This window comes from Protopterus annectens, chromosome 11.part0 (assembly GCF_019279795.1).
Source record: "Protopterus annectens isolate FY-2018-M chromosome 11.part0, PAN1.0, whole genome shotgun sequence".
Taxonomy (NCBI): Eukaryota; Metazoa; Chordata; order Ceratodontiformes; family Protopteridae; genus Protopterus; species Protopterus annectens.
The window spans coordinates 1,208,904,493-1,208,928,558 of record NC_056745.1 but is presented as its reverse complement, the minus strand read 5'-3'; the positions used below and the strand labels follow the sequence as shown (position 1 = coordinate 1,208,928,558).

Below are 24,066 nucleotides of genomic sequence, written 5' to 3'. Positions count from 1 at the left end.
AGATATTCTGGCGATTGGCCAGTTTGCTTCTTGAAAGATTGTGCTACTGTCCCTCTTCTACACGATACAGCAGGGTAAGAGGTAATTGTAGGTGGGCATATTCTCTGTTGTGTCAGGACAGAGTTCATGGAAGAAACACCTGAACTCACTGTTCTCTTGTCGCCAAGTTGTGGTTTCTGGCAATCTCACCCATGACATTTCAGAAGACTCTTCCAGACTGTGCCAGAAATTTCTGCTTTGGTTAAAGTGACTGCTGAGTGCACCACAGGGCCTGGTTTCTGGTTAGGTGCACTGATCCTGCTGGATTTGCTGGCTGGGTCACACAGCTTGTTATGGTTGCTAGGAAACCTGCTTGGCAGGCTTTTGCCTTTTAAGTGGAAATAATTCTCAGTTTAGGTGGAGCAGTATCCTGTACAACACTGACTGCTCATCCTGCAGGTCATCTTTGATGATCTCAGACATCTGTATGACTTGCATGTCACTTACTCTACTGACAGAGTGCTTTGGATACTTGTAGTCACCATTACCTTGTTGAAAACAGGATTATGGCCCTACATCAGTGGATCAAGTACTTCAAAGAATCCAGCACCTTCTTTTTCCTTTGAGGAACCCCTCCCCACCATGAGACTTGAAGTTCATGACTTGACAGACGTTTCCATCCACCATTTGAACCTGATAGTGTGTCAGCGTTGAAGTTTGTCTGCAGTGTGATTTCAGAGATGCAGGCCCTTTTCTTTATGAAACTATATTTATTTATTCTTCTTTCTGAAAGACATAGTGACCCTCAGCAAGAAACCTACATGTTCTTCATCTTAAGATTTTTTTTCCATGCTTTTTTGAAAATTTCCCTGAACCTTTCCATCTCCTGGTTTTCTGTGTGGGGCAGAAATTAGAGGAGAATGGGGTATCCACATCTTAGATGTCTGCACAGCCAGCTTCAATACTACCTGAATTAGTGCACATATTTAGCAGTGTGAGAGAGGTGCTTGTATTCTTGTTCAAATTCAGTCAGTTCTGAGTCCTTGTTGTAGTTTAAGATCTTTGTCATCATCAGCAGTAATCAGTAGATGAGCTGTGCTCCAAGGTTTCTAGGTTGCAGTGGATAAGCAGAGGGTAGTTAAGACTCGTAATCTGATTCTTCATTTACAAAAACACTTGTTTTAATGACACAAAAATCACTGAGTGATTATTTAACCAAAGCTTTACTCCATAACAGGTTACATTCTCCCACAACAGACCAACCCCAGCAGTTTATCAGCTCCACCAACGAGTGTCAACAAACAAAAAAGTTTAAAATGGAAGAGTAATACAAACCAGAAAGCTGCACGTTCTTGTCTGGTTTTGTTTTTTTATTTTTTTAGCCCCACCACTTCATATTCCGAGGAGTGGAGAGAGCTTTGTAGCTGATGAGCACATTCTGGGTTTGGTGGGACCACTGAGTTTGTTCAATTTCAATATTAACCTCTGCATCAGAACTTGCTGTGCACTCTGTGACTTAAAAATAACTGCATTTATTCTCATTGCAAGGCATCCTGTCAGTGATGCAGATTTTCTGTGATGTGCATTATTTGTAAACTCAAAAGCTTAGTTAATATAGGATCCTACAGGGACTTAGATTTCACTGTTTTTATAGTACTTCAGCTGTGCCTCAGATCCTTGTTTAAGAATAAAATGATGCTGTGTATAGCACAAAAGTTGTTTGAATTGTCTCCATACAAGTTTCCAAGCAGAAGCAGACATGATAAACACCCCTAATTAATTTTCTTTAAGGGTAGTTCTAAAGGGAAAAATTGTGTCAAAGACTTCATAAAAAATGCAGCTGTCTTCATTGTCACGCTGTTTAAGTGGATTTTAGAAGTGACTTCAGAAGCTTACATAATATTAAATTCAGGATGCATTTTCAGTATTACAAGACTAATGCAGTAATGATAGCAAACTCTTTTTGCAGTAATGCTCTTGATTGGCTGTCATTATGTATTAACTGAGCTTTAGAGTTTAGAAATAGCATGGTAAATTATTAATTCATAGTAAGGATGAAGCCATTCTTTAGTATCTTTGGATTTTTGTTGGTACCTGTCCTCTTGTCTTAAAGGTGGCTACTTTTATGCTGTTTGCCATTGTTGCTCATTTAAGGATCATTAATGTTTGATTATCATAAAGCATGAGTGTCAGCTAAGTTTATCATTTTTTTTTTTTTTTTTTTAATAAATGTTTCCTCACATTGTTCATAAATTTAGTAGGTACCATTAAATCGACACCTCATGGATAAACCAATAACTGCTCAAAAAGAATAGGCATCCCCTTTGGATCCATGTTACTTTACAGGGTATGGAAGAAGCTGTGGGTCATCCTCAGCGTAAGTCAGCAACTGGAATCTAGTTAATTAATAGACCTGGGGATACTTGCGTATTATCGCAACCACACTTCCAACCTCCAATAATTCCTTATGTTTTGCTGAAAATATTTTGGTTAATCTTAAAAGAGGTGTCTGAACTACTAATTATTAGTCTGTCACATTGTGTATGAGGCAGGAAGAGGAGTAACAGTCACAGTTTGTATTCGTGAGTGGTGTATGATTACAGCAGCTGTCATACTCTTGTACCTTTACATTAGAGAAGTCTTTCTTTGAACCTCTGTTCAGCAGAAGCATACAAACATTGCTTTTAATGTACACAAGTGGTCCCACTTGTACTGAGATGTCTGGAATTATTCAAAGCCCAAAAACTATTTTAAAATCCGTGTCGGTACACAGTTTGTTTCACGAACTTTAACTACTACCGCATTATAACCATGACACACGTGGGCAACATAACTCTCTACTCTCCAGCTTTTCACATAATGTCTAGATTATTGCCTCATGCCTTTTTTAGTCTGTTCTCATCATAAAATTTGTGTTTTCCTTGCAAAACGTAAGATGCTATGTGATCCTATCTCGCCTACATTCTGTACTGATGGGCTCGGAGCCGATCCTCTGCTCCGACTCGGCACGCTATGCTATAGAGCGAAGCCTCTTATTGGCTGAGCTATTCTCTATCCCAGGATGCACCACCACTAATCCCCCAGATCTCGTTTGCCGCTTACAAGCTAGGACGTGGTCTCAAACTTGGCTGAGCTAAGTGCTGTTTTTTTTCTTAAAGTTTTCCTGTCAGGAAATTCTCTATTCTTACCCAAAAGCTGTTTTAACAGCTATCGTTGTGTATAGTGTGTTTTTTGATATAATTTTGTGGTGAAATTGTGTGTTTGATTAGGGAAAGGTTTTCCGTTTAAGTTAGAGGGGCCTACCCCTATTCCTTAGCGAGTTTTCTCTTTTTTAAGGAGGTCAAGTACCTGTTTAAGCTAGAGGGTTCTTGGCCCTCCTTTTTGGTGTTTGTGATATTTGTATTGTACTGGTTAATTTTGGTCTGTCTTAAAAAAAAAAAAAAAAAAAAAAAAAAAAGGTTTTATTGTTATTAAAATCTTACTTTTTGACATAGTGTTTTCCTACTGTTTGGTGAGTGGTTTACAGGCATTATGTCCAAAGAACATAGACCCTCAGGATTCAAGAAGTGCACGAGGTGCAATTATAAAATGTCTATAACCGATGATCACTCCTCGTGCGTATATTGTTTAGGCGCCAAGCACCTACAGGAGTCCTGCAGCGTGTGTCACGCCTTTTCCTCTAGGGTCCTCCAAGAGAGGAAGAATAAATTAATCTTGAAAGGGCTGATTAAACCCTCCTTTGAGGAGGCCTTATCTTCCTCTTCCTCTTCCTCTCCAACTAAGAAAAAGAAAGCGTCGGCTCCGACCAGCCCGTCGGAGCCGACTACTAAGAAATCCAGGCAGGCTTCTCCATCGGCTCCACGGACTTTGGAGCCGAGGGCAGAACGGTCTGCCTCGATGCCTCCAGTCTCGACTCCTCTGGTTTCGGAGCCGATGACTGGGGCTTCGAGAGGTGGGTCACCTTCATCGGCTCCACTGATTTTGGAGCCGATGAGGGTTGCCGGCTCAGACTCTTCCCCTTCGGCGCCGAAGCCCTCCTCGGCACCGAGGGAAATTGTTTTGGGATCTCCCTTGGCACCGATACTGGTTGAGTCCATTCGGAGCCGGTCCCCCAGTCCTTCGGAGCCGATGGAGAAGTCGGTTCGGACCCGATCGGTTTCCTCCCGATCTTCCAAGATGTCGGATTCGGACATCGACAGGGTGCTCCTAAGACTGTTTCAGTCTCCTGTATTCCAGAAATTAGTTTCGGCTCCAGCCCATTCGGCTTCGGAGCCGATGGCCCACCCTGTAGTTCTAGTTCCTCCTCCAACAGCCTCGGCACCGTTGGAGCCGGTGCTGGTGGAGCCGATGGAGGTTTTCGGGTCGGCCCCGACCCTTACTCCAACCCCGGCTCTTGAGTCGGAGTTCGGTACACGGACCTCCTCTGTCGGCCCCGGGGGGGACGCTTCGGGACCGATATTTTCGGTTCCAAGCCTTCCTCTCGGTGCGTCGGCTGCGGGGGTACCGTCTACCGTTGTGGCCACGGGGGTTGAACCTTCCCAGGATTCTGGTGGTCCGGCCTTCAGGGCCATGAGGAGTGCGTTGGCCAAATCTTCTTTGGCTACCTCCACGGTCTCACCAGCACCTTCCCTACATATGGAGACTGGATCTTTGGTAGTCCCCCTGTCCTTAGACAGCGGAGCCCCGGGGCCTGAGGTCACCCCCACTGGGGGTTCCCCCCCTCCTGGAGGTCCCTCTGAAGCTTCTTCAGAGGAACCCCCAAGGAAAAGATCATGCAAGAGGAAGCACGTCGACTCCCCCGATGAGTCTCTCACGTCAGACACTGATCTTGATGATGCGGAAGGGTCCCCTAAGTCGTCCTCAGATGATGTCTCCTTTGCAGACATCTTGGAAGCCCTCAAACAACGAGGCGGCTGGCATTCCAAACCCCCTTCTGCTGACAAGTCGGTGTTCCTTAAGGCCTTCGGGGCTCAGCCCTCCGCCTCCTGGGTGTCTCTGCCCTTCGACGAGCTCCTAGGTTTGATCTGTCGAAGGGCGTGGAAACATCCAGACTCTGTGGAACCGGTGCCTGCTCGCCCAAATAAGTTCCTATCAGCATCCCCAGAGAAGGAGTTTTTGACCAAAGGTGTGGCTGTAGATGCCTTGGTGGTGGCATCTGCTACCCAACAAGATATAGCAGAGGCTTCGACGTCCGTCCATCCTCCTAATAAAGAGTCTAGGAGCATGGATCGGTACGGGAAGTGCACCCTCAGTTCAGCGGCCTTTACCTTAAGGTCCCTGAACTATTTAACGCACTTCACCAGGTTTCAGAGGGATCTGATCAAGGAGCTTTCAGATACCCTCTTGGGTAACCTACCTGAGCAGCTGGCCCAGACGGTTGGCTCTCAGTTGGCTACGCTGTCATTGATGTCAAACTCGTCCATGAGGCTCATTTCATATGCGGCCGAGGGGGCGAGTAGAGCGGCGGGTACGTGTATTGCTCTACGGAGGCAAGCCTGGCTCCGCCTGTGTCATTTTGCGGAAGCCTTTAAGTCTTCCTTTGCCGACGCTCCCTTTGATGGGTCCTCTTTGTTTGGACCCAAGGTAAAGGACACATTGACCCGCCGAGCAAGAAGGTAAGACTTTGACTGTCAGAGGCACGATTTTCCACTCCCTTTCGGCCTTATCCCAAGGCTAAAAGAGGAGGGAAAATGTGGTTCCGTAAATCCCAGAAGTCTTATCCCTCGCAGCAGGACGATCCCCCTTCTAGAGGCAGAGGAGGGGGAAATTTTTCTGGAAGACGCCGTCCCAGAGGCGGCAGAGGCCCCCGCAACACTGGAGACCGCGAGTCCTTTCGTGGCTCTTCAGCCTTCCACAATCCCTGAAGGATTGCCCGACTGTGCAGCTCCGGAGCCTGTCGGGGGTCGTTTTTCGAGGCACCTAAAAGCCTGGGAAGGTATCACTCAGGACCGATGGGTGCTTCAAATTATCGCCGGAGGTTACGCCATCCCCGTTTCTCACTCCCCACCTCCGTCCAAGAAAATCCCGGACCCGCCACCCAGTCAACGGGAAATTGCAGCCTTAGAAGTCTCAAAGCTGCTTCAAAAAGGAGTTATCCAACCGGTCCCCGCAGACCAGATCGGATTAGGGACTTACTCAAGATTCTTTTTGGTGCCAAAAAAGACCGGGGACTTGAGGCCCATTTTGGATCTCAGCATTCTAAATCACTCAGGCAAAAAGTCCAAGTTCCAAATGGTCACCTTACAATCCATTCTCCCACTGCTGGAGAAAGGTGTTTGGATGTGCTCCATAGATCTCAAGGACGCCTATTACCACATCCTGGTAGATCAGGCGCCCAGGAGACATTTGCGCTTCAGCCTAGGAGACAGTCATTTTCAGTTCCGCGCGCTGCCCTTTGGTCTCACCACAGCCCCCAGGGTGTTCACCAAATGTTTGGCGGTCGTGACTGCTCACCTGAGGAGTCTAGGATTCCAGGTGTTTCCGTATCTGGACGACTGGCTCCTAACTGCCACCTCCAGGCGTCTACTATTGCAGAACCTACAAGCCACAATATCACTAGGCACTTCCCTTGGAATCACCTTCAATTGGCCAAAGTCTGTGTTGCTGCCATCTCAGCGCATAAGATTCATCGGAGTAGAGATAGACTCAGACCGAATGCAGGTCTATCTTCCTACAGAAAGGATACAAACTATACAGGCTCAAGTCCGAGCCTTGCTTTTCAGATCCAAAGCTCCAGCCAGGATGGTCCTGCAGCTATTGGGATCTATGTCGGCCACTGTTCTTCTAGTCCCCCTATCAAGGTTGCATATGAAAATTCTCCAGTGGCTTCTTTCGACACAGTGGTCCTTTCAGGATCTCCCTCTCAGTCACCTCATACGGATCACGGAAACCTGCAAACGGGACCTTCGCTGGTGGCTGGTGCCCTCCAATCTGGATCAGGGTCGACCCTTTGTTCCACCTCCTCCTATGGCCACTTTGACTACGGACGCCTCCCAGATGGGGTGGGGGCGGGCATTCCCTGGGCCGGTCAGTCCAAGGCAAATGGCATTCAGAAGAGAGTCTTCTTCATATCAACATTTTGGAAATGAGGGCGGTGCTTCTATCTCTACAAGCCCTCCACGATTACCTCCCTCAGGGCGTTATTGCCGTTCACTCCGACAACATGTCAGTGGTCTGGTATCTGAACAAGCAGGGAGGGACCAGATCCTACCCTCTTTGCAGAGAGGCCATGAGAGTCTGGGAATGGGCAGTGGCGACCAGACGTTTTCTGATAGCAACTCATATCCCTGGCAAATCCAACGTGATAGCCGACAGACTGAGCAGAACTATCCTCTCTCCTCACGAGTGGTCTCTGAACAATGCAGTGACAACTCAGATCTTCAGCAGATGGGGAACTCCTTGTTGCGACCTCTTCGCAACCCCGCTGAACGCGAAGTGCAGAAAGTTCTTCTCCCTCACTCCAGCTCCGGGGGAGAGTCCTATGGACGCATTAGCCCATCCTTGGCCCACCGGCTTGCTATACGCCTTCCCCCCCTTCCCAGAGTGATCCAAAAGGCGTCTCACTTGGGGAGCAAAATGATCTTAGTTGCCCCTTACTGGCCTCGTCAGGTATGGTTCCCCTATCTTCGGAAATATGCACTGGATGGTCCATGGTTCCTGGATCAGATCCCAGACCTATTAATTCATCAGTCGGGACAACTCCATCAGTCCCTTCACACTCTGAAGTTAACAGCTTGGCTCCTCCTCTTCCGACTATAGTCAGGAATCATACCTTAGACCCGGAAGTCATACATATCTTATCGTCGGCCTACAAGTCTGCCAGTAAGAAATTGTATACTAGCAAATGGAAGAGATTTGCTATTTGGGCTCAACTCTGGGGTCTGGATCCCATCACTATTCCTGTATCGGAAGTCCTGAAATTTCTAACTTCCCTATTCAATCAAGGTTCTTCAGTCTCTACCATCAAGGTCCAATTGGCAGCTATTTCCAGTTTTCATGAATCTATAAACCCACCTTTAATGAGCAACAGATTGTGTAAAACCTTCATGAAAGTGCTGCGCTTTTACGACCTCCGATTTCTCATCCTGCTCCTCCATGGGATCTCGATGTGGTATTACGTGCCTTAACCTCCTCCCCCTTCGAACCGGCAGCAACATGTGATTTGAAATTTCTATCTTGGAAAACTGCCTTTCTGGTCGTGATTACTTCTGCCAGAAGGGTTTCAGAGCTTCAAGCTCTATCTGTAAAACCACCGTACCTGGTTTTTCACAAAGATAGAGTATCCCTCAGGCCTAATCCATCCTTTGTCCCTTAAGTTTGTTCCAGTTTTTGCCTGCAACAGTCATTAGAACTTCTAGTTTTCTTTCCAAAGTACTCAAACAAAGCGGAATACATATTCCACACATTGGATGTCCACAGGCAATTGCGTTTTTATTTAGACAGGACCAAACAAACAAGGAAAACAGATCAATTGTTTGTGTCCTTTTCGGATAATAAATTGGGCAAAGGCGTCACAAAGGTCACTGTTGCCAAATGGATCAGGGATTGTATTCGTCAAGCTTATTCCTCTTCTAATAAAGAGCTTATGACCTCTGTCAAAGCTCACTCTACAAGAGCTATGGCTACTTCAATAGCATTCCATTCTAAGCTTGCCATTACTGACATTTGTGCTGCGGCTACATGGTCTTCCCCGCACACTTTCATTTCCCACTACAAATTGGATGTGGCATCTCGGGGGCGAGCTTTATTTGGTTCCACAGTGCTTAGGAGTGTTTTCCAGTGAGCCACCCGGGATTTAGGTGCTAGGGACGCTGTCCCATCAGTACAGAATGTAGGCGAGATAGGATCACATAACATCTTTTAGTTATGTACTCACCATAACTTTAGATGTTTGGGATCCATCTCGCCTACATTCCCAATAACCCACCCTCCTTCCCCCTGCCTTGGAGATCAGAAGAGATCGGACGGTCCGAATTCTATTGTTTCATCTTGAAACATCTGGCAATGTTATATAAACAAGTTATGTGTGTGTGCATGAATGCGGACAAACAAGATCTGGGGGATTAGTGGTGGTGCATCCTGGGATAGAGAATAGCTCCGCCAATAAGAGGCTTCGCTCTATAGCATAGCGTGCCGAGTCGGAGCCGAGGATCGGCTCCGAGCCCATCAGTACAGAATGTAGGCGAGATGGATCCCAAACATCTAAAGTTATGGTGAGTACATAACTAAAAGATTTTAGTGTAGTACGTATTATCGCAATCAGATTTTGAACAGGAGAAACAGCTGTACATCTTGGAAAACAGCTGTTTCTCCTATTCAAAATGTGTTTGCGATAATATGCAAGTACCAGACTGGACTTGGAACCAGAGATTTAATAATTTTGGTCAGAGACTGGATGTTTCCGACTATTCATGGTCTGTGACCAGAGCTGGACTACAATAAACTGAACCATAACTGAGTTCAGCAAAAGATCTACAAAACTGACATGAATGAGTTGTCACTTTCATCCTGCTTTTCTCAGAGAGCTTTGCCGCAGTATACCTATGTGTATTATTTACCTTATTTTTTTTTTTGTTTTCAGTGGCTTAATGAAGAGAAGTTGATTCAGAGATTAATTGATCTGATTGCCTTGGGCCAGGACGAGGATGTAAGTACAAGTTGAAATTTTTTTTTTTTTTTTTTTTAAGATAAGAATGTTCTCTGTATGTCCTAATTTCATGCTGTGTTCTCTCTCTCGCTCTCTCTTTTTTTTCCTTTTGTGACAGACCATTAGTTAATATTTCACTAGTGGGGATCTGGGTTCCCTAACATAAAGGATACTCCATGGTGTGCCATGTATTCAGGCTTATCTTCCCAGCCAAGCAGTATTTTAATATTTTTTCAAGAACATTCTGCATTCAGTGATGGATATACATGTCTGACAATGCTAGTTGTGACACCAAGCTTCAAGATATTAGAGAACTTGTTTGCAGCATCTGCTCTTTTTTTATATGTTCATAGGTGTATACTAGGCTAATGGCACTGGAGCCTTTACAAGCCTAGCCCGTAGGATTACCTTGACATCGTGCCACCTGACCTTAGTTTCCAGTGCCTTTGTCGAGTAGAGCCACTGGAGTGATCCCCGTGGTTAATTTTCTATTTCCCATCCACTCATCAAGATTTCTCTTGAAGAGGGCCAGTGAGGTGCTCTGTTTGACATGTATGGAAAGTCTGATGTCCTTCATGGATGCATCTGCAGTCATAACAACTGGGTTGTCCTGTCGTCAGGCAGCCCTTCAGTCGGCCGGATTCCAAAGTCCGGGTCCGGCTTCGGCTGATGTCGCACTTCACCCGACGTCATCTCTGTTGGTCTTCGGGTATAAAGGCATCAGCCGACGCCATTTTCCTCAGTCTTTCTTGCCGCGTGGCGCCCGAAGCAGAAGCTGTTCGCAAGTGCCGGTCGGTCAGATCCAGGGACTACTTCTACCGAATACTACTTCGAAGACTTCTAAAGCTAAGTACCCCGTTGGGGACTCTTTCTTGCCTCAGCCGATGTCAGAAAAAGTTAATAATTGTTTAACCTGTGGGAAACAAATACCTCATAAAGATTTCCACTCTTATTGTCTGCCTTGTTTAGGCCCAGCCCACGACGTAGCAGCCAGTTCGGCCTGTGCTTCTTTCAACCGACGAACGCTTAGGCGTCGGTCAGAGTTTGCTGAACAGTTTTTCGGTTCTGATTTTGCGTACATTATGCCGTCGGATCCACCGACTACCCAATCTGCCAAAACGCAAAGATAAAGACCGACACTCGCGGTCCGCGGTTTCGCTGAAACCATGGTTAAGCAAATCGAGTGTCTCGGTTTCGGCCGAAACCGAGAAAACTGATCAAAGTACAGCTGAATCTATCTCTACAACTGAGGCCCCTGCTACCATTCTTGAATCGGCCTCAGAAATTATACCCACTACGGTGGTTGCCACTGACTTATCAGACACCATTCCCGTGGATGTCTCTACTCCAGCACGTGGTGCTGCTAGGCCTCCAGCAGCCATGTCCATTAAGGCCTTCGCCAGGGCTAAAGCAGCCAAGACTACTAAAACAGTGCCTGTTAAACCCCCTTCAACCAGGCCCTCCTCTAGTTCTCAAATGCTTACTCTGGCAGAAGATTTAATTTCATTAATTAGAGGATCTCAATCTCACCCAGACAGGGCCTCTCAGCCCCCAGTGAAGAGACCTAGGGCAGAGCCCCCTGAGCCAGTGTCATCTGATGATTCAGCCGATGAATCAGACATAACTGACCAGCCAGAGGCTCCTTTCTCTAATTTTGAAGACTCTGATGCTGAAGAATCCATTCCAGCTGCTTCCCCACCAGAAGAATTTTCCTTTGGGGAAACCTTACATGCCATGCGAGAGCAGTTCCAATGGCAGCAACAGGATTTTTCAGACTCCAGAAAAAGACTTAGGACTTTTCTGCACCTTCCTCAACACAGGCCCTTAGCTATACCTCCTGTTCTCTCTGTGGTGGATGATGCTTTCAATGATGTCTGCTCCGCTCCAGATTCTTTACCTCCAGCCCCGCCGAAACCAGACAGATTTTACAGGGTGCCAGACACTCATCACCACCTTTACAAGGCCCCTCTTGCAGACCCCAAACTATATCCCAGGGTCCCAAGGCAGTAGCCGCGACCATAGCTAAAACCCTATTCCTTCTGAAAGGGAAGCAAGGTCATTAGACAGATGGGGCAAAAGGTCTACACTTCAGCTACTCTCTCAGCTAGAGCTTTAAACTGTCAGTTTCACATGATACAATACCAAGAGTTTATGCTTGATCAGTTAACTAAAAAGCTAACCACTGATGAATCTCTTGATAAGAAATATGTATTAGAAATGGTAAATAACATACAACAGGTTAGTAACCATTCCTTAAAATGTGGCTATGATGCACTGGAGGCTTCATTTAGATCAGCCATGACTGGCACAGTGATAAGAAGGCATGCATGGCTAAAGGAGCAAGCTTTACCGGATCATGTTAAAGCAAAGTTACTAGATGCTCCTATGGATAAGACAAGTTTGTTTGGTACACCTGCCCAGCAGGTTATGAAGAAAATGGAAGAAAAGGCAAAATCCGTTCAAACGGTTAAAGATTTCTTGCAGGTTCAACCCCCAAGGTTTAGCAGGAACTGGCCTGCCAAAAATTGGTCCTTTCCTGACTCCACAAGACCACAAAGGGGCAGAAACAGACGTTCCAGAGGCAGAAACCAATCCAGAGGAGGTGCCTACAGAGGACGACAGTGGCAAGGTAACAACAGAGGCACAGACACAACCACTGCCACTACATCAACACAACCACAGTGACTTAATCCTAAATCCGCCTACCAGGGAACAAATAGCAGCTCCTCTAGGTGGAAAGTTAACCTTATTTTCAAAAAACTGGCACTATATAACAAAAGACAAGTGGATTTTACAAACCATAGATCAAGGATACCGGTTCCACTTCCACACTTTACCAATCAAAAGAGGAATGCCAAATCTACCTCCAAATCAAAAAACAGAGGCTCTACAACAGATAATGCAGTTAGCAAACATGAGAGCTGTGGAAAAAGTGCCAACTGCAGAGCAAGGAAAGGGGTTCTACTCAAGACTATTCCTAGTTCCAAGAAAGGAAAAAAGTTGGAGACCAATTCTCGACCTGTCCGCCTTAAATACATACATCATTGTCCCAAAATTCAATATGCTGACCCTACAGCAACTCCTTCCCATGCTGGGCAAGGAGTGTTGGCTGGTAACTCTAGATCTCAAGGAGGCATACCTGCACGTCCCCATTCGACCAATCTGCAGAAGATACCTCAGATTTCTTGCAGGATCAGAGCACTATCAATTCTCAGCATTGCCCTTTGGCTTATCTACTGCGCCCAGAGTATTCACAAAATGCCTGGCATCAGTAATTGCCCATTGCAGACTACAGGGAATACAAATTTACCCATACCTGGACGACTGCCTGCTACAAGGGGACAACAAAAGCAAGCTGACAACAGATTTACAAAGGGTCATTTACTTGCTACAAGCACTGGGATACACAGTCAATCTACAAAAGTCAAGGCTGATACCATCCCAAACAAGGACATTCTTGGGCTGAATTGGACACAGTAAAACAAATGGCATTCCTAACTGCAGAAAACAAAAGAACTCCCTCTTTACTTCTTGGCACTAACAAAGCTGAACAAGTTAACAGCAAGAAAAGTACTGCAGGCCTTGGGCTTCATGGCATCATGCATAATCCTGGTCCCACTTGCCAGACTACATATGAGAAAACTACAGTGGTACCTAAAGAATTTATGGTCCCAACACAGTCACAGCCTAGAAACAGAAATCCCACTAATTCCATGCTTAAAACAGGAGTTCCTATGGTGGGTTCAGGCATGCCAGACAAACCCAGGCCTACCCTTTCGCAGATGTCAAGCAAGCCAGACCATCACAACAGACGCTTCAGACCTAGGATGGGGGCCCACATGCTGGACAAATGCGTGCAAGGATTGTGGACACAGGATCAACTTCACCTGCACATCAACCTAAAAGAAATGCTGGCAGTAAAACTGGCAATCCAAAGGTTCAGACCATTTCTCAAAGAGGGCCAGTTGATGATAAGGACAGACAACACCACAGTCATGTGGTACATCAACAAGCAGGAGGCACTCATTCATACCCCCTATGCAGAATGACTTTGGAGCTGTGGAACCTGGCACTCAGCTACAACATCCAGTTACAGGCAATTTTTGTACCGAGAAAAGAAAATATTCTAGCAGACATATTAAGCAGAACCACATCGGATGCCCACGAATGGAAACTGCACCCGGACATTTTCAAGACCATCTCAAAGAAATGGGGAATGCCTCAGATAGATCTATTTGCATCACCTCTCAATCACCAGCTCAAAAAATTCTGCACAAGGACATTACACCCACTGGCATGGAAAGTGGATTCGCCCTCCTTCAGCTGGAAAGGCCTGACAGCATATGCATTCCCACCTCTTCCCTTGATACACAAAGTATTACTAAAAATCAAGGAAGAACGCCCAAGGATAATCCTGATAGCTCCAAACTGGCCAAGACAACACTGGTACCCACTGCTGAGGAGCATGTCAAAGAACAATGTGTGGCCAATACCCCTGATGCCTTTGATGCTAACTCAGAACAACTACAGCATCATACATCCAAACCTAAAACGCGTTGCAACTGACTGCATGGAACATCACATAGCAACAGCTAACCCAGAACTTTCCCAAAGAGTTAAAGACATTATTCTTGAAGCACGCAGACCTTCAACAAGAAGGAACTATGCTGGAAAATGGAAAAGGTTTGTCATTTGGAGTACTGAAAGAGGAAAAGATGTGTCAAACATAGATGTGCCTAACATTCTAGAGTATCTGGCCGAACTTCTTCATTCAGGCTTGTCCTACTCCTCCATCAAGATACATGCATCAGCTATTTCAGCAGAATACAGCTTTGATCCACCTGTTTTTTCGCACCCTTTGCTCAGGCAGTTCCTCAGAGGAATCAAGAATGTAAAACCTCCAAGGAAACCACCTTTGCCAGCTTGGGACTTAAACTTTGTGCTAGAAAAGTTGACACTATCACCCTTTGAACCAGCAGCAACAGCAGACCTACAACACCTGTCATGGAAAACTGCTTTCCTACTGGCAATTACTTCAGCAAGGAGGGTTTCAGAACTACAGGCCTTAATGGCAGTGCAACCCTTCCTAATCTTCCACCAAGATAGAGTGTCCATGAGGACTAATCCTACATTTATGCCTAAGGTGGTATCCAGAGTATCTTTAAACCAGGCAATCCACCTACCTACCTTCTTTCCCAACCCACAAAACAGAGGGAAAGAATACTGCATACCTTGGATGTACATAGACAGCTACGCTACTACTTGGACAGAACAAAAATAGCAGAAAGACTGACCAACTTTTTGTAGCCTATGCAACAGGAAGGGAAGGAAAAGCTATTTCCAAACAGACAATCTCCAAATGGATAGGAAATTGCATACGATTCTGTTACTCCTTCCATGGAAAACCAATTCCACAGAACATAAGACCTCATTCTACAAGGGCAACAGCCACTACCACAGCCTTCTTACGAGGAGTGGCAACCAAAGACATTATTGAGGCGGCTACTTGGACCTCCGTGCATACATTTGCCAAGCATTATAACTTACCTCTATATTCCAGATCCCGAGCAGGGTTTGCCACTGCTGTACTGCAAGGGATCCTAAACACACCATAATCTAGTTTTATCCTCCTCCTCTAGTTGGCTATGGTATTCTACCCAGTTGTTATGACTGCAGATGCATCCATGAAGGACATAGTACAGTTTTGTACCTACCATAAATGTAGATGTCCGAACTGGATAGCATCTGCAGTCAGGATTACCCTCCCTCCTTCCCCTCTGTGGTACTCCTAGGGTATTTTACTCTCCTAATAGTTAGCTGGTGGGGGGGGGAGTCTTTTATGGTGTATTTGTTTGTATATATGTACATACATGCTTATTTTTGTGTTTACCTCTATCTTTTTGGAAACATTGGCATCTATCCAAATTTTAGCCTCCAAGAGGGCTACTGGCATCTGGGGCAAGAAACACTGAGGAAAATGGCGTGGGCTGATGCCTTTATACCCGAAGACCAACAGAGATGACGTCGGGTGAAGTGCGACATCAGCCGAAGCCGGACCCGGACTTTGGAATCCGGCCGACTGAAGGGCTGCCTGACGACAGGACAACCCAGTTGTTATGACTGCAGATGCTATCCAGTTCGGACATCTACATTTATGGTAGGTACAAAACTGTACTTTCCATAGCATGGGCAGTCTCTGGGTTATGAACCTGTCCCTCCAGCATGTTCTGTTGATTGTGGTAATGAGGTTGAGGTCTCTGGATCGTGTCTTGCAGAGGGATTGGGATTTCTTTAGATGTAGCATTTCTAACAGAGCTGGGTCAGACTTGGCTTTGTAAGTCAAGCAGAGATTGGTTGGCTCTAAATGGGCAATATGAGACAGAGAATAGTTGGAGTTTTTTTAGTCTGTCCATCCTCTTAGTGAGGTACTTTTGCGGCCTCTCCAGTTGTTGTAGGTGTCTAGTGAGGTACATGCCGAATGGGGCATTGTACTCGATGACTGGCCTAATGAGGGAAGAGTAGAAGAAGACAATGACTTCTTTCTTCCTGGATGCAAAACCCTTACTAATGAGATGTGCCACATAAAAGGACTTTCTGACCACAGTGGGAATGTGGTGTTCAAAAGAGAGGTTGCTGTCAACCTGTGTTCCCAGATTTCTTATGACGCCTTCTGTGTTCAGTGGACTAACATCGATGTGGTAATTCATGGGAACTGGGTTTTTCCCAAAGGGGATGATAACACATTTTTTGGCATTGAGCTTTAGGCCATATTTCTGACATCAGCCGTTGGTCTCAGTGAGGCCTTTCTGTAGGATGTCAGCATCACTTGGGGAATTAATAATAGTTCCCAACTTGCAATCATCTGTGAACATTGTCAGCCAGAGTCCCTTCGTGTTGGCCTGGACTTCAAGTAGATATCAAACAGGAGATGACCCGGGATCGAACCCTGTAGGACTCCACTCGTAACTGGTCAGCAGTCTGACTTGAAGTCAGTTACTTTCACACTGTGGGTTCTATCTCTGAGCCAGTTTGCAACCCACCTAGTGATATAGGGGTTGATGCCTAGCTTAGTCAGTTTTTCTATGATTCCTGAGTAGGGAATTATATCAAAGGCCTTGTCCATATCAGGGTAGGCTGTATGAACCACCTTGCCTTCATCCACAGCTCTGGTGACTGACTCAGAGAAGTCGAACAGGTTGAGCAGGCATGCTCTACACTTCACAAAACCAAACTGTGTGAGATCCAGAGTTTGGAGATTCCTTATATCCTTGTTTATTAGGTCCATGATGATGTGTTCCATAGCGTTGCATATCAGACTTATCAGGCTAATGGGGCGAGAGTTCCCAGGGTCTGTACTCACTCCTCTTTTGTGGAGAGGAATGACTGTAGCCATTCGGTAGGGAAAAAGCCTAAAGTGAGGTGGTAATTGAACAGGACACACAGGTGAGGTGCCAGTTCACCCTGTAGTTCATGTAGAACACAGCTAGGGATATTGTCAGGTCCCATAGAAGCTGTATTCTTGGCCTTGGACAGTGCTGTTTTAACCTGTTTGTTTTGTTTGTTTATTCACACTGATTGATTTTTGATCATTGTTTTCATTGATAAAAGTCCTTGCATTGGCATGACTTTGGCTTGTTCAGCCCTTGACTGCTTGGACTTAAGTTCTCTCTATTGAGACCTCACTCAGGTCCACAGTGACAGTCCTTTATGGTGTTTTTTCTTTCAGTGGAATGCATTTGGGCCCCATGTTGAGGACTGTTTTTTTTTTAAGCAGGTTGACTCTAGCGTAGCCTCACTCCTTCCCTTGTGAGGGCTCAACATTCTGCACCAGAGCAGGGATTTTCCAAGAACTTCCTTTGACCAGCTGCTGTCCTTCGGGTCCTTTGCTCTTTGTTTATAGTAGATGGAGGCTGAGGAGAGTAGGAGGTTTTGTCTGTCCACCGCTGGTTTGAATTGTTTGGTGTCAGTTAAGGGGTTGGAATATGGATTTAGTAGTACTCCACTGATACTTAGTCATGTGTGCTGTTTGAGGTGCTCCACCAGTTTTTCCCTGGTGACAGCATCTGGTGCAGAAGGGGATTGCTCACTTGTGCTTCTGTTTAGTTCCTTTTTGCTAATGTGTGTTCTAGGTTTGTTTTCCCCATTGTCACTGGGGGCGTTCTGTTTCAGGGATGTCTGGGAGTGGTTTATATGTCATGTTTCTTTAGTTAAGAGCTTGTCCTTTCTGAGTTTGTCTGACTGCCTGGTCAGCATCCATCAGGCTGAGTTTCCATCTTTCTTGTATGGGTAAGGGCAGACTTTGGGGACGTGAAAAACTGAGTACCTAAACTCATTACTCAGGAGACTTTTGTGCTGCAGGAGGTGGATAGCTCTTCCAAGACGTGGGAACATGCTTGAAAGAAACCAAAAAATGAGAGCCAGCAAACGGTGACTGGATAAAATAAATGTATTAGCTGAACAAAATCACAGCATATTGTAATAAACACAAACCGGTTTCGGCTGGCAAAGCACAGCCTTCTTCAGTGTACAAAAAATAATGGAATACAATCGCTGTATATATACAGAAAACAGACATCCTATTGGCTAAGAGCTAAAGGTGTTCATTAAGTCCTGGGGGGAACAACCCACCCAGTCTAATAATCCATTTCTTTTCTTTTGTATTTAATATGGAATGCCATTCAGATTTATTTGCCCTATTCCCTAGAATCATATCAATGACAATAAAATTAAACTTGCAGGTTGAATGTACTAATGTATGTTTATAAAGAGCATTGTGTATCCTCTTTTGTTTAATGTTACTGATGTGCTCGGAAATATGTATTCTGAGAGGTCTGGACGTTTGTCCAACATAAAATGAACCACAATTACAAGAGGCCAAATAGATGATCCAATCACTAGAACAATTTGAGAAAAATCTCAAATCAAAAACTTGTGGACAATTACGACTAGAAAATTGTTTGGACTTATTGATATATTTGCAATTATTGCAATGTCCACATGGAAAACAACCATGTAGTGGTTCACCTGTCAGTGTTGTTTGTACCAAATCATGCACATTGTTGTCCCTATGTTTGCAATGGTTGAAAAAAGAATTAAGATTCTTCCCTTTCCTATAAGAAAAAAGACAGTTATCAGGAATAATGCTGTTGATATCCATATCACATTGTAAGATGTTCCAATGCCTTCATACACTTTGAATAAGGCGGTTGGAATTGCGAGCAAATGTGGTTGTAAATCTTAAAGGTTGACATGATTTATTGGCATGTGTCTTATATGTGAGTAAGTCCATTCTCTTCATAGAACTAACCTTATTGCTAGCCATAGTTACATCACCACTTCTATACCCACGAGATTTAAATCTGGTAATTATGTCAGATTTATGTTTCAAATAAGTATTCTCATCTGAACAAATACGTTTAGCACATATAAATTGTGACTTAGGGATATTGCGTGCTATGTGGGGTGGATGGTAACTAGAAGCATGCAAGATTGAATTGTATTCCGGAAACTTCCTATATATCTCAGTGGATAAGGTATGATCAGGGGCCCTCTGGATTAATACATCCAAGAATGTAATGGTCTCCCTATCATAACTAATAGTGAAATGCAGACCCCAAGCATTGTTGTTTAAGTAAGTTACGAATTCCATTAGAGAGCCTTCATCCCCCCTCCATACCAACCAAACATCATCAAGATAACGTCTCCATATATCAATCTCTGACAAAAAAGTGTTTCTTTCTTTATCGTAAATTATGTGATTCTCAACAAAAGCCATAAAGAGATCAGCATATATAGGGGCAAAAGAAGCCCCCATAGCTGTCCCTTTGCTTTGCCAAAAACATTGTTCTTTGTAGTAAAAAACGTTACTCGTAAGAACATATTGTGCTAAATCCACCAAGAAGGTATTGAAGTCAGAACTATATAAGTTTGAGACTTCAAGCCAATAAGCTAGTGCATTAAGCCCGTCCTGGTGTGGAATGTTAGTATATAAAGCACTTACGTCCAAAGAACATAGAAACCAACCCGGCTCAAGCTGTGTGTCAGAAACAATCTGTAAGAAGTTTGTTGTATCCTGTAGACGTGATCGAATGTTGGATAACAAGGGCTTGAGATGCTTGGTCAGAAATAATGAAAGGGGTTCTGTAATGTATCCCCTACCGGATACAGTTGGCCTGCCTGGTGGATGAGAACTTTGTTTGCTGAACATATTGGTTGGGTCAATAACCATATGCGAGTAATATCTTTGGTCATTAAGTTGTCGCATGGCTTCATTATCATAATCAGCCCAATTTAATACAACCACAGCACCACCTTTGTCAGCTGTAATGATAACAATTTCCCTGTTATTTTGAAGTTCAAGAATAGCTTGTTTTTCATCAAAATATAAATTGTTATGTTTTAATGAGATATCAGAACCCAAAAAGTGCAAGTCCTTAAGTACACTATTCTGAAACTGTAATACCATTTGATGCATTGGTGGAGAAAAATTGGATCTGTGATATATAAATCTATCATGATCATAAGTAGAATCAGTATCGCCAAAAAACAACTTTAAGTTCAACAAACGACAAAAATTAACAACATCCTGCGCAAATGATTCCTCTGACACAGTAAAGCCTGGGATGAAAGTGAGGCCTTTATTTAACATTCTCATTTGAGTCTGAGAAAGTTCAAATCCTGATAAATTCAAAACATTATAATATGATGTTGTCATTTCGCCAAAGCAATGTTCAGAAGGCCCTGAATGTTCTCTATTTCTGCGGTGTTTGCATCCACCCCGCCTGGTTTTAGGCCTAAAGGGGTTGACCTTGGTATTCTTTTTGGGGTAGGTGACCCTGAGACTGTTGTGGCTTCATTGTCTGTGCATGATGAGGTATCCTCAAAAGAGGATGTAGTCTCAATCTCATGCCTTTTTAAGATTGATCTTGGTTGTTTCCTTTTGTTAGTAGGTTTAAAAGGAATAGGGGAAAACCTAACATGTTTGGAACTAGAAGAAAATGGATTGCCCCTTTTGTAATCTTCCTGGTCCCTAGTAAACTTTTTGGTTTGTCTGGATTTAAGTTCAGTGTCAAGCTTACGTAAATCAGAGGCCACATTATTTAATGATTTCTTAAAAAATGGTTCCTCCTGATAGACCTCCAGTTTGTTGACCAGAATATTGATTTCCTCTAATTCTTTATCAGTGGCCCTATTGTGGAATTTAAATAACTCAACAACAAATGCCATGGTTGCTTCTTGTTGTATTTTGTTCCATTGTGAGTTGAGTTTATCATCCGCATTAGTAACATGGGGGATGGTGCGTATACGCAATCCCCTCGGGGTTATTCCTGCAGTCTGGTAAGCTTTGAATAATTTGCTATGCCAGATGTTAGATCTAAGTGATCTAAGATGCTTATTTAAATTGTCAAAAAGTGATCCACAAATGGATTCTGAACCAACCAAATCGGACCCCCCAGTGTTCCCTTGAGAGGATCCGAGTCCAAAGACCCCAAGGTCCTCTCTGTCAGCAGCCAGCCCCCGAATGAAGCTGGAAAAATCCATATTTCAACAAGGTAATAGTCAATAATCTGAAAAAAAGCAAAAGTGCTAATAAACCGACAATAATGGCCCAAAAGCAACCACGTCAGTTAACTCAAAAAATAAATTTAAATGTTATATGGACCATAACAGTAAACAATGTCAAAAGACAAACCTGCGTCCAAGTCACCAAATAATGTGGATGTGGAACACTAGAAAAAGTCCTGGTTGGTTTATACAAAGAAGATATATGATTTCCAAATAACATAGACTAACCAACAAACCAGAGGATGGAGCACCTCCAAAAATATTTATGAGTGACACTGAGCAAACCAGAAAAGATTGCTCAATATTGGCCAAATCTTGTAAGATGATGCCATGTTAGACTTGGTTGTAAACCATGGAAATAAAGGGACCAAGAAAAAACAAACAGAAAAAAAAAAAAAAATAGAGCTGGACAATGTGCAATGAAATTGTAATATATAACAATTAAGAGATAATATAACAATCTGCTATAGTATCCCAACAGTCAGGGCCTATTAGATTGAGATAAAGACTTTTCAAACTGGATGTGCCAGCCACAGGGAAATGTCACTGTGACCTATGTCCATGTAAGCATATAGAAAGAACGGTATGTAATCAATGGGGACTAATCATACCCACTAAAAATGGAAAAGATGTAACATATTGTGATATAAATATAAGCCATGTAGCAGGAATCCCAATGCATAGAAATAAATGTGCATATGATTTATACTTGCTTGAGCGAAAATGACAGTGAACATATAAATATAGCATAAATACAATAGTTATTAATGCTATTAATGTTACAAAGTTGTTGGAATAACCATATTGTTCAGTTAGTCAAAAGAACCATATCTGATAGACAAGGTTATTAAATGACAATAATATAAACACTGTGTGTTTTGTTGAGAAAAACAGGCTATCCAATAACCAAAATCAATAGATGTTCTTCGTCTCACATTGCTGCAGTCATAACCTGTGGGTAGTCCGCTGTCCTCGGTCGGCCCGAATACCAAAGAGTTAGTCTGGCGTCGGTCATTGTCGCTTAGAGCTGACTTCAGTATGTAGTAGTACTAAAGCGCATGACCGACGCCATATCCTCAGTCTTTCTTGCTGTGTGGTCCGAAGCAGAAGCAGCGTTTGCAAGTGCCGTTCGGCGTTCTGAAATTTTCATTTATCGAGTTTCAGACCGAAGACCAAGTTGGGCTAAGTACCCCGTTGGGGAAATTTTTGTCTTTTCTTGCCTCAGTTATCCGGATGTCAGAAAAAGTTAATAATTGCATTTCTTGTGGGAAACAGATACCTCATAGGGATTATCATTCTTTCTGTATTCCTTGCTTAGGGCCTGAGCACGATGTAGTCGGGTGTCACTTTTGTGCTAGATTTAATAAGCGCACCATTAAACGGAGATTAGATTGTGCCAGGCTTGTTTTCGGTAAGCGGTGTAACTATAACATGCCGTCGGATCCTCCGATGCCCGCTACCGCTAAAAAGCGTAAAGACAAATCTTTGAGGTCTAAACCGGAGGAGTCGTCCGTTGTGGACGCCGGTTCTACAGAGCCTCCGGTTGAATCTGTAGATCCTGCAGAGGGTTCGGCTGAATCCCAGGGGGAACCTTTACTTTTGCAGGAGTTGGCCTTTCAGGAGGTAGGCCAGGCTGAGGGTGCTTCTCAGGTGTCTGTGGTTCCATCCTTACAAAAGGTTATTAGGCCTTCTTCTTCAGTGGCTAAAGGCCATGCTAAGGCCAAACCTGGTCTTGTTGGCCCTGGTCATACTTCTAGCTCTCCAGCCCCTGTTCCTAAAAAGCATATGTTGAAAATGGCAGAGGACTTGATTACTTTGATCAGGGGTTCTATGCCCCCCCAGAGAAGAGGCCTAGGCTGGAGGCAGATATAGAGGGAATGGATCATTCTTCAGACTACTCTGATTCCTCAGCTGAAGAAATTCAGGATTTCCCTTCCTATTCAGATTCGGATGCAGAGGACTCCTGTCCTTCTGCTTCCCCTCCAGAGGATTTTTCTTTTTCTGAGACCTTACATTCCATGAGGGAACATTTCAAGTGGGAAGGTCAGGATTTTTCAGATTCTCGGAAAAGGCTTAGGGAATTTTTGTTTTTGCCTCAGCATAAGCCCTTGGCTATTCCTCCTGTCTTAGATGTTGTTCAGGATGTTTTCTCTGAATCTTCCCTTAATCCTGATTCTTTGCCTCCTGCCCCTGTTAAGCCAGACAGGTATTACAGAGTTCCAGAAGCTCATAAGTATTTGTACAGGAGCCCTAGAGCTGATCCGGAAACTATTATTTAAGGTCCGAAGGGTGTTAGGGCTTCTGTGGTTAAGAATCCAGTTCCTTTGGATAAAGATTCCAGAGCGTTGGATAGGTGGGGGAAAAAAGTGTACACCTCCTCTACGTTAGCTATGAGGGCTTTGAATTGCCAATTTCATATGCTGAAGTATCAGAATTTTTTGTTAGGCCAATTGAAATCTAAGGTGGATGCTTTATCTGAGTGTATAGAGTGTAAGGAGCTCCAGGAGTTGGTTCATGCATAAGATCAAGTTGGCAAACTTTCTTTGCAGTGTGGTTTCAATGCTCTTCAGGCTTCTTCCAGGGTGGCGGCTACAGGTTCAGTTATTCGTAGACATGCCTGGCTTAAAGATCAAAATTTGTCAGAGCATGTTAAAGCTCGGATTTTGGATGCTCCTCTTCAATCTGAAGTACTTTTTGGTCCTCCTGTGGAATCAGTTTTGAAAAAGATGGAGGATAAGGCTAAGTCTATGCAGACGGTCAAGGATTTTCTGCAGGTGCAGCCCCCTAAGTTTAGTAGGAATTGGCCTGCTAGAGGATGGTCTTATCCTTCTTCGGACTATCAGTCTAAGGGCAGGTCTAGACGTGGTAGAAGCAGG

General features: G+C 44.2%; 1 protein-coding gene across 3 annotated transcripts in view; it reads left to right on the top strand.

The window, feature by feature from the left end:
* The window catches only part of PPP6R2 (protein phosphatase 6 regulatory subunit 2), a 4,227,669-nt gene that overhangs the window by 1,134,172 nt on the left and 3,069,431 nt on the right, over positions 1-24,066 (top strand). For all 3 annotated transcript variants that reach the window (XM_044088566.1, XM_044088567.1, XM_044088565.1), the window contains exon 6: positions 9,560-9,625. In XM_044088566.1, coding sequence (XP_043944501.1) covers positions 9,560-9,625 — 66 coding nt within the window. The remainder of the gene's footprint in view (positions 1-9,559; positions 9,626-24,066) is intronic.